At 41.5% G+C, this 11572-nt stretch overlaps 1 protein-coding gene across 1 annotated transcript in view; it reads right to left on the reverse strand.

Moving 5' to 3' along the window:
- Positions 1 to 590: 590 nt before the first annotated feature.
- Positions 591 to 11572, reverse strand: part of LOC107740730 (cAMP-regulated phosphoprotein 21-like) — a 30516-nt gene continuing 19534 nt past the window's right edge. Inside the window, exons 4-16 of the mRNA XM_016553238.1 lie at positions 10784 to 10819; positions 10360 to 10452; positions 9380 to 9506; positions 8298 to 8376; positions 8033 to 8092; positions 7956 to 8001; positions 7847 to 7875; positions 7173 to 7226; positions 6881 to 7098; positions 5483 to 5692; positions 2123 to 2253; positions 1800 to 1859; positions 591 to 822 (exon numbers count right to left, since the gene is read on the reverse strand). Of these exons, the coding sequence (XP_016408724.1) occupies positions 607 to 822; positions 1800 to 1859; positions 2123 to 2253; positions 5483 to 5692; positions 6881 to 7098; positions 7173 to 7226; positions 7847 to 7875; positions 7956 to 8001; positions 8033 to 8092; positions 8298 to 8376; positions 9380 to 9506; positions 10360 to 10452; positions 10784 to 10819 (1359 nt within the window). The 3' untranslated portion in view covers positions 591 to 606. The remainder of the gene's footprint in view (positions 823 to 1799; positions 1860 to 2122; positions 2254 to 5482; positions 5693 to 6880; positions 7099 to 7172; positions 7227 to 7846; positions 7876 to 7955; positions 8002 to 8032; positions 8093 to 8297; positions 8377 to 9379; positions 9507 to 10359; positions 10453 to 10783; positions 10820 to 11572) is intronic.

An 11572-nucleotide genomic window follows, 5' to 3' on the forward strand; every position in this document is an offset into this window, starting at 1 on the left:
ATGTGTGCTTTTTATTTGACTTCTTTTGGACTGATGCATGCAACACCCGCTGAGTGGCATTAAACAGCTTGAAAGATCAAAGACAATTTTTAATATAACTCCGACTGGATTCGTCTGAAAGAAGAAAGTCATATACACCTAGGATGCCTCGGGGGTGAGTAAAACGCAGCCTAATTTTCATTTTTGGGTGAACTATCCCTTTAATATTCAGTTATATTGATTTGATGGCAGGCAATATCAGATGATAAGAAAACTCAATATGAATTGATCTGAATAATGACTCTATTGTCTTCTGTAGAGATGCTTTACTGCTGAAATTGAGTTTGTTTCATAATTCATGAATTTTGCAACATTAACTCTGTTAATTACTGTGAAGCTGCTTTGAATCAGTCTGTATTGTGTCTAATCAGTTATGATCAAATGTTCTACACACACTCGCGCTCTTCATGCCCTCTTGATCACTTAGATCAAGTATGTCATGTAAATAGACATGTGTTCGAGTGCAAAAATGTTGGGACAGACCCCATGTGTGTGTTCGAACCATGTGGTAGCGCCTGTTTGAAATATGATTTGTAGCAGGCATTGAGCTCTGATGATTGATGTGTCTCACACCTGCTGCTGCATGAAGCTCTGCTGCTGGCTGACGGTGGGCGCGGGAAACGCGGGGTTGGCCACAGTTTGTCCCGGCGAGGGCATCACGTATCCGGTCTGATGCAGCGGCGGTGGAGGCGGCGGATAAACGCCTGCATGAGCGTCACGGCCGTCACCCGAGGCCTGCTGGACCAGCATCATGTGACCGAACTGAGCGCTCAGATTATCCTGCTAAGAGTTCACACCAGACGTCACACTACAGCGGTCTAAATACTCTATCAGAGTGCATATGTACAGTACGTACAGTGAGATGCTCTTATCAGTCTGTATGGATTATATCAGAAATGGGAAGAGACAAGGCACTTTTCTATTCATTGAATATTAATTCCAGCATCTGCTCCTGCATTAATTATTCAAAGCATCTCCCACTCTTTTAATTAGTCATTAAGGGATGTTCACTGGCTGAGGGAGGTCAAGAAAAAGAGGTTATAAGAGCACATGATGTGCGTCCTAGTGAGTCCTGATGGGTTTGAACACGCTTCCTAAAATATCCAACCTACTGCATCCCTGCAGTTTATTTATTTAATTATTTTAATTGCTATACCAGCATCTATAGCTATTTTCATGGCAAGGTCAATGTATTTTAAAAGAAACTAATAGTTATAACACAGTAGTAATGAAAACAACAACAACTGACAAACAACTCGTATCAATATAAATGCAGTAAAAAAAAAAGTAATTGCACACAGTGTTTCCCAAATTGGGATTTATGAATTCATCAAAAAGCTAGTAATTAGTAAATCATAAACATGTTAAAGGGGTCATATGATGCTGCTAAAAAGAACATTATTTAAATATAATTTTTTTTTTTTTTAAATAAAACACTAAAAATATTTCATTTGTTTAGCTGCATGTCATGTGACCACCATGAACATGCAAATATGTTAATTATTGAAATAATGATGAAAACACTAGCTAAAAAAGGAATCTCTGCTCTATGGGACTCGAGTGGCAGGCTTGAGCAGGGGATTGTGGGATTGACAACGGTGAAGAGTGAACGATGAGGGAGTCAAGATGTTGAGAAACACTCGACTACTCAAATGAGATGCACACGGTAAAGCACACAGATCCTCAGCACAAACACAACAGAGCGATGAGACAGGAAGTGAACAGAGAGAGACAGGAATTAGAGAGAGAGCCGTAGGTACCACAGTGAACGGCTGGACCGGTGGGTAAGACAGCGGCGGGTGCTGGACAGACCAGAGAGGCTGAAGACAGAGCAGGAAGGAAATGGATTTAGTTCCAGATGTACAGGATGGAAAAAGAAGGTGTTAGTTTACAGCACAACATGACGTTTATCAAGTGTAACCATCATGCTCTACTGTCATCAGAAGAACATGTGACTGATTAATTCAGAATGGCTCCTCTAGGCCTGAGCGCTAGAAGATTCATCTGTCCTTAAATAACGATTCATCAGGACAAGCATCAAACCTGACCTACAGACCAGTGACATCAGAGCCACTAAACTCACCTGTGCCATGACGTGATTGGTGGGCTGAGCGGCTGGAGGCGGAGCTACGGATGATTGACATCTGGAGGCCTGTGAGGTCACGCTGGGACTGTAGACGACAGCACTGCCGTCGGGGTTCAGAAACGGCTGACCTGCGATCAGTCAAGAGGACTGTAGATCAGTAGAGGATCCTAACAGAGCAGATATACACACACATACAGCTGAACAGGATTCATCAGAGTGTGAATGGAGAGAAGAGCATCCTGAGCATCTCCGTGTCAGCTCGACATCTTTGGAAGTCTAAATATAAACCTGTAAATGATGACAAATGAAGCACATGAGACGGTCTGGTCTTACAAACACCCTCATTGAGCTCCAGAACACAAAGGCCTCGACAGAAGACAGAAATTTTCCATTTGCAAACTCCTTAAAAGAGGTCAATAAGCAATTACACAGCCGTGCTGCCTGCAGTAAACGCATTACAAGCTGTCCTCGCAGCCGCATGCATATTTAAACACCGCTCTCCAATGAGACACAATATTTCACACGTCTGTCTGAATGCGGACGCATCACCAACGGCTTCATTAGGAGTTTCCCAGCAGCACACTGGGGATGCATTCAGACGAACACTGCACAGGGCCGCACGATAACCACTAAACGGTTAATCATGATTACTCTGCTCAAATATATAATCATGATTACTGTTATTTTACATTTATCAGAATTACCGCACTCTCACATAAAGCACAAATCAAGAGAACGGATTTAGTCGCAGCAGTTAATATATCGATTTAAGAGAAAAGCTCTGATTGGGAGATATAAGCTCTTGACAGACGGAGGCTCATTACCAATGCAAGATAACGCAAAATTAAAATTAAAGGGGTCATGAACTGAGAAATCAATATTCCCTTGATCTTTTAACATTTAAGAGGTAATTTTACTATTAAAACATCCTATAAGTTTCAGAACTCAAAACGTTCTCGTTTGTCTAAAAACTGCTTATATTGAAGACAATCTGCCAAAACGACAGCTTGTGGAATGTGCCGTTCAATGACGTAATAGTGTGGCTAAACTCCGCCTCCGCAGAAGATCATCAACGCCTGTTTACATCACTGCCCGTTTAGCCCCGCCCACCGATTCTACATCGCTGCCTGTTTAGCCCCGCCCACCAATTCTACATCGCTGCTCGTTTAGCCCCGCCCACAGATTATACAGCACTGCTTGTTTAGCCCCGCCCACCGATTCTACATCGCTGCTCGTTTAGCCCCACCCACAGATTCTACATCATTGACCGTTTAGCCCCACCCACCAATTCTACAGCACTGCCCGTTTAGCCCCGCCCACAGATTCTACATCATTGACCACTTGGCCCGGCCACCGATTCTACATCGCTGCCCGTTTAGCCCCGCCCACAGATTCTACATCATTGACCGTTTAGCCCCACCCACCAATTCTACAGCACTGCCCATTTAGCCCCGCCCACAGATTCTATATCATTGACCGTTTGGCCCGGCCACCGATTCTACAGCACTGCTCGTTCAGCCCCGCCCACCGATTCTTCAGCACTGCCCGTTTAGCCCCGCCCACCAATTCTACAGCTCTGCCCGTTTAGCCCCACCTACATATTCTACATCATTGCCAGTTTAGCCCCGCCCACCAATTCTACAGCATTGCCTGTTCACGCATGTAGTGTAAATAACGAGAGAGGCAAACCCAGAAACCAAACGATAAAGCTGCTCCGAAGACAACAAAACGCTGTTCAGTGCCAAGTCTTTGCTTCGCCTTCCTTCTGATCCCAACATAAGGAAAGGCGCTTATTCAAACAGAGCGTTCCGATGAGGGGGACAAAACAGAACAGAAAATAGCCTATTACTTCTAAATTATTATGTTTTTTGATGTAAAAATCTGGATAACATTATAAGTGGACATCAGAGAACATTACAAAATAATAAAAAAGGCAGTTCATGACCTTTTTAAACGTTTTCAGGATAAACAATCAGTGGGCAAATATTGCAGACGATTATGCTTAAATTGAGAGAAGCAGAAATCGTGAGTGTTTATGAAACGTCAGTCTCTACATCGCTGCTCGTTTAGCCCCGCCCACAGATTCTATATCATTGACCGTTTGGCCCGGCCACCGATTCTACAGCACTGCTCGTTCAGCCCCGCCCACCGATTCTTCAGCACTGCCCGTTTAGCCCCGCCCACCAATTCTACAGCTCTGCCCGTTTAGCCCCACCTACATATTCTACATCATTGCCAGTTTAGCCCCGCCCACCAATTCTACAGCATTGCCTGTTCACGCATGTAGTGTAAATAACGAGAGAGGCAAACCCAGAAACCAAACGATAAAGCTGCTCCGAAGACAACAAAACGCTGTTCAGTGCCAAGTCTTTGCTTCGCCTTCCTTCTGATCCCAACATAAGGAAAGGCGCTTATTCAAACAGAGCGTTCCGATGAGGGGGACAAAACAGAACAGAAAATAGCCTATTACTTCTAAATTATTATGTTTTTTGATGTAAAAATCTGGATAACATTATAAGTGGACATCAGAGAACATTACAAAATAATAAAAAAGGCAGTTCATGACCTTTTTAAACGTTTTCAGGATAAACAATCAGTGGGCAAATATTGCAGACGATTATGCTTAAATTGAGAGAAGCAGAAATCGTGAGTGTTTATGAAACGTCAGTCTGAGCGACATAGCAAACAGTGCAAACGACCTTGTAGTAAACTGTTGGGTAGAAAATGTGTCCATTTAAGTGAAAAGCTCTGATTGGGGGACTTAAGCTCTTGATATCTGGCAACCATAACCATGAGCTTGTGGAGGCTTGTTACCAATGCAAGACAAGGCAAATATCACAGGCGATTACCCTTAATAAATCATGATAAAAATACATTCACAGAGAACGCATTTTTCCATTTCAATTTCACTACTTTTCCATTATTTTTCTATGTAAACGCGCTAGAAGGACAAGTATGATCTTTGCGCTCGCGTCTCACGTCTTTTGCAGAGTCTCGCACACGAACAAATGTCAGTTCCAAAACAGTGGACCAATCAGAAGACCCCGGAGGCGGGGTAAGTTGGCATGGCAACTGTTTTATTTGACGGCAACATGGCGGAGACGCGTTCAGTGTGAACGGCCCCTAACACTGCATTTATTATTCAATTTCAATATTCAACAAAACAAACAATTTCACTATAAAGGAGAGATTTAAGACTTCCAGTAAAACCTGTGGTGAAATAATGTACCGTAACATCCCATCACACAGCATGAGTGATTATGAAGCGTCAGTCTGAGCGACGCAGGGTTAAGATCAGGGTTAGTGGAGGACATGAAGTCATGCATGCGAAAGAAATCAGCTGTAGTGTTTACCAACCTGTGTGCGGGTTGACCAGGATACTTCCGGCCGGTATCCCCGCGGCTTCCAGCGGAAGCAGATAGTAGCTAGCGCTAGCCGTGGACGCTGGCGGCTCGTAGCTGACAGTGGGGAAGGCCATAGGCTGCGTTAGAGCCGCGGCGGCTGGAGGAGGCTGGGATCGAGAGAGCGACCCCGTGGACGAACCTACGCTACTACAAGAGTCAGAACCTAGAGAGGAATAACGACATGAGTCTTAACGCACAGACAGAGGGGAAGAGCAGCGGATAATGGAGATTCATTGGGGATCGTCGACATACTGGAGCGCCGCGGTTATTAAAACACTCCAGAATATGGAAGGTCAGACGAATTTCAACAAGATGCTCAATTCAATTTCATTTCTAATTACCTCAGGGAATTTCAAACTGGAAGAAGAGAATAATTGTATTAGCTGAGAATGACATGTTAATTAATTTCTGATTAGTGTCTCGCTTCATTTCGGCAATTTACGTGTTTCTTTCTCTTCTCTCAAATATGGGAGGTTTTTTCTCTCTTTGAAATGAAAAACACTAAATGAGTTTACGTGTAAAAGGTCATACTGGAGGAGGATGGTCGTTTATGTGATCATATCGAAGACGTCTCTTCTGCTCATCAAGGCTGAATTTATTTGATCAAAAATACAGTAAAAATTGTGAAATATTATTACAATTTCAAACAGCTGTTTTCTATGTGAATATCTGTTAAACTGTAATTTATTTCTGTGATCAAAGCTGTATTTTCAGCATCATTACTGCAGTCTTCAGTGTCACATGATCTTCAGAAATCATTCTAATATGCTGATTATTAGAAACATTTCTGATTATTATCAATGTTGAACACAGTTGTGCTGAACTATATTTCTGTGGAAACTGATACATTTTATTTTTCAGGATTCACAGATGAATAGAAAGTTCAAAAGAACAGCGTTTATTTGAAATAAAAATATTTTGTAACATTACAAACGTCTTTACTGACACTTTTAATCAATTTAATGCAAACTTTTTGAATCAAAGTGTTTTTTTTCTGGTACTGATTCTAAAATTTTAAATGGAAGTGTATCACATTGTCCAAAATTTTTTTAATCATTTTTCACAATATTACAGTTTTTACTGTATTTTGATGATTTTAATGCACCCTAGCTGAATACAATCTTACTAAGCCAAAACCTTTGAAGGGTAATGTATAAACGATCACCAATGAGTTCAGAGGACTGAACAAATAGCGTTAACAAAAGAGTGTGAATATCAGAGCATGCAGTGAGACACGGATGAGTCGCTACATAAAACATGCTGTTATTGCAATAACAGAGACTGCATGAGAAGAAGAAAAGAGGAAGAGCGTGTCAACAATCAACAAATAAACCCATCCATGCGTCCTCACCTGTGTTTGAGAGCCGCCCCGCGCTCTTGCTGCTGCTGGAGCTGTCTCCGCGGATCAGGACCGGGATGCCGCTGAAGCTGCTGGCTTTGGTCATGGCGGGCTTCAGGTTGAGGTTGGAGCTGTCCGAATCGGTGCTGCTCCACGGCCGCGGCTCTGAATACCTGGCCTCGTTCTCAGAGCTGCTTTGGAGGCTGTTCCCCGACTGACTGTCCTTCAGCCTGCACGAGGAAATCAGACAGCTTTAGAGGAACAGCTTCAATTCACATTAGATATGATGGACGCTCACAATCACCTGAAGATCTGCCGTCTCTGCTGGACGCTGTTACACACCTCGTCCTCTTGAATCCTGGAAAACATGTCGCTTATTACATTTGCAGTTATGTGTTTGGCAGATGCTTTTATCCAATTCATCGAATTCATTGAGCTACAGGAATTGATGTTGTGACAGGATATTCAATGAAAACTTAAGCTTTACTGGACTTCCTCCATGTTTTCTATTCCTCCTAATTTAGTTGTATAATAATTATAGTGTTGTATGTTACAAATATTTTTGGCTCTTTGACGAATTGCTTTTGTTCCTCTTTTCGAGTCGATATTGATAAAAGCTGAATTATTCAGTTCAGTGCATGGAAACGCCCCTCATTTAGCATTTGTGCATTTGGAAGAAGCTTTTATGCAAAGCATTCAAGGTGCACATTTTATCAGTTCATGCATTCCCTGGGATTCGAACCCATGACCTCGGCATTGCTAACATCATGCTTTGCAGTATGAACTGAACTGATTGGAGCTGAATAGTAACATTATTGTCTTTTTTAGAGCTAGAATTTGAATTAGTCTCATATTTGATGAAGTTTGATTCTCACTGATTCTGTTATTTTCCTGTTTATTTCTGTGAAGCTGCTTTGAAACGATCAGCATTGTATAAAGCGCAATAAAAATAAATGTGACTTGACTTCTTACACTCACCTTTTATCCAGCGGGAAGGTGTCTAAACCCTGCAAAAGAGATTCAGTGTTGTTTATTTTCACGTCAGAGAGCCATAAGCACATGATCATGTAGCTGTAGCGTATCTCACATCAGCGAAGATCCTCTCTCTTGCTCTCTGATATTCCTCCTCTCGCTCCTCACACAGAGCTGCGATGAAGGACTTACTCGTTATTACTGATGAAGTCGAGGATGTCCTGCTCCAGCTTCAGCAGCATCATTCGGTCCCTGAAGATGAACGACTACAGTTAGCCATCGCTTCACAGCATCTACTGCTCCGTTCAATACATGATTCAAAACACAAATCCTACCAACAGTAATCATTACAGACTAACAGTACTAATATAATCAGGAATTTCCACAACGGGATGCATGTCCACCTCTGGAGGTCAAATGAGATATGAGGGTTTGGTTGAGGTCAAGCGTGTGTAACCTGGGATTGTTCTTCAGCGTGTTCACCAGGAACCCGTGCAGGTCGATGCCAGTGGAGTCCTTGTATTCCTGACTAGAATCTGCACAGACAGGACAACACACGTGTGTGCTTTCTTCCCTCTGAAACATCCGCACACAACTCAGCTCAAACCAACTCAAATCAACCCAACCCAAACTAACTCAAACCAACCGAACACGACCCAGCTCAACTCAGCTCAAACCAACTCAAATCAACCCAACTCAGCTCAACCTAACTGAACCCGACCCAGCTCAACTCAACTAAACCCAACCCAACCCGACCCGACCCAGCTCAACTAAACCCGACCAAACCCAACCCAGCTCAACTCAACCCAATTCAACTCAACTCAGCTCAACTCAACTGAACCCGACCCGACCCAGCTCAACTCACCTAAACCCAACCCAGCTCAACTCAACTAAACCCAAACCTATAAACCCAACTCAACTCAACCCAATAAACCCAACTCAACTCAACCCAACTAAACCAAACCCAACTCAACCCAACTAAATCAAACCCAACCCAACTGAACCCAAACCAACTCAACCAAACCAAACCCAACTCAGCTCAACCCAACCCAATTAAACCCAACTAAACCCAACTCAACTCAACCCAACCCAACTAAACCAAACCCAACTAAACCCAACTCAACTAAACTCAACCCAACCCAATTAAACCCAATTCAGCTCAACCCAACCCAACTCAACTCAGCTCAACTAAACCCAACCCAATTAAACCCAACCAACCCAATTAAACCCAACTCAACTCAACTAGACTTGTGCCGGTATTCGGTAATGCGATATATCACGGTAATGAATATGCACGATATTGTTATCGTGGGCACTTCTAAATACCGTGAATAATTATATATTACAAATTATTCAGAATTTTGAATGATACTGTATTATGACAGCACTTTTTTTTTTTTACTAAATTCCAATATCGTGATAATACTGTATACCGTGATAAAAGCATTAGCACTTAATCGCAACATGAAAATTTGATACCGGCATATCCCTAAACTCAACCCAACCCAATTAAACCCAACCCAACCGAACTCAACTCACCTCTGGACAGCATCTTGCGTGGCATTTTCTCCAGCTTGTTGGCACTTCTGTCTGCATCATCCTCGTCTGCAGTAAGAGGCGATTCTTCTTTGTCAAACGTCTGCGAGAGTTTAATATGATCTCCATCCTGTGGATAAAAACAAACACAACACTAATGGAGCTTGACAGTAAGCCAACATTTAAATGAAAATATACACTTCAACTAGATTTTGATGCGTTTATGCTAACTCAGTCATATTATTAATAAAACCGCCCATAATGCAACTGAGATTTAATAACTTAATAATAAATTTTTTAAGCATCAATTAAAAATGTTGTCTGTTATGTCATAATAATAATCAAACAGCAATATCGACAAGAAAAGACAAAAGGGAAAACTGAATTAGTCTGTATTTAATTGTACAATACTGCATTATTATTTTACACTGCAAAGAGATAAATAAAAGTCTATAGTTACAATAAGAGTGTTCGATAACTAATCAGTTAACTGTGGTTTCAAATGAGTATTTCTTAGTGTGAGAAAGAGAGAGAAAAATTACGCCTTAGTTTTATATAGATCACGATTCGTTTGAATGAACCTTCAACCCTCCTGAGACAAAATAATCAGGCTTTCTTCTGTGATTAATGACAGAGAAAACCAGCATAACCGTGTCAGAAAACAGAGACACTATCAGAATGTTTCCTTTGTGTCCAAAAACACTCCCACACTGGAAGCTAAAACGCTGCATAGTATGACATAAACAACAAAAACCAGCCAATCAGAAGACGGTTCATCTGGCGCTATCTCAACTTGTGTGCGATTTCACATCACTGGATTTATTATGCAGTTCAATTTACCTTAAATAACTATATAATATTAAGATATTACTATGATGTAAAAGAAATATTCGTCACAGCAGGATATGCTGACTGTACTCATAATATTCCACTGAACAGAGCAGCGCGTCATGAGTGTGTTTGGAGATCTGGAGCACGTTTACCTGCTGATCTTGAGGCAGTTGTGTGGTAATCGTGGAAGGACAGGGTTCTTCACAAATGGCCAGGCTCCGAACTAACTTTACCTTTGCGTTCGACTGGAGAAGAGCATGAGTGAAGTTACACAGAGTCTCTGACTTTCACAAGCACACGTGCATGAGCGCATGGCAAAACCAGGCCCTGAACACAGGGATGAAAGAAAAAAATCCCATGCAAACATAACAAACATGGGTCCTGGATCACAAAACGCTCTATCGAACAGATGCCGGCGGATCGTACAAGTGTGTGATCCTAAACGAAAAATGAGCAGCATGCAGAACTGAACCACATCATGCCGACACCGAACTGCTCATAACACACAAGCCGCCCACTGCAGTGCACTCTGGGAGGAGACCGAGTAGGCAAACACTGAAGCTCATGCCGCTGTACCTTGGGTCTTTTAGCGCCTGGTCCGAGTGTTTGCCGCTGTACGGTGAGCAATGAGACAAAAGGAAGCATGTCAGTCTCACTGACGTTAAGGTTTCTGAATCACAAACTGCAGAGAGCTCAGCTCTTCATGAGAGAAAAGACCACATACTGTGCATCCGAACCACTTACAGGAAAAACATCTGCTTTTCCTGCATCGTGTGCAGCTGAACAGATCATTAAACATCACGAGTGAACCAGCTTATCTTCTCCTCCATAGACTGTGTTTTCACTAAGAGAATTAGTGAATTCAACGGCAGGAATATTGAAAAAGTGGCTTAAAATAAATACATATTTGACACTCATCCAGCCCTGTGATTTATGAAAACCTTTCAGTCAAATATCCTCGACACTGATTAGATTAATAACAGCAGGAGTGTCAATCAAAGCCATTATTAGAATTACAGCCGCCGTCTTCCTTCATTAGACGTGAGATACACTAGAGGTTTCTGCTAATATAATATAATAGAAATATGATCCCTCTTGATGAAAACCCATCACAGAAACACTCTGAATGATACTTAAAAAAAAAATAAAAAATGATACTTACAAAACTGAAAAAGCTACTTATATTAAATGATACTTAAATTGAAAAAAAAAATTTATATATATTTTATATATATAATTAAAATATATTACATTATTAAAACATATTAATTAAAATATTAAATGTGTGTTTTGTGATCACTGCATATATCACTGAAAAATACTTAAAACACTGAAAAAATATTATATATAATAAAAATGTATATT

This window comes from Sinocyclocheilus rhinocerous, unplaced genomic scaffold (assembly GCF_001515625.1).
Source record: "Sinocyclocheilus rhinocerous isolate Xijiao unplaced genomic scaffold, SAMN03320098_v1.1 scaffold3693, whole genome shotgun sequence".
Classification (NCBI taxonomy): Eukaryota; Metazoa; Chordata; class Actinopteri; order Cypriniformes; family Cyprinidae; genus Sinocyclocheilus; species Sinocyclocheilus rhinocerous.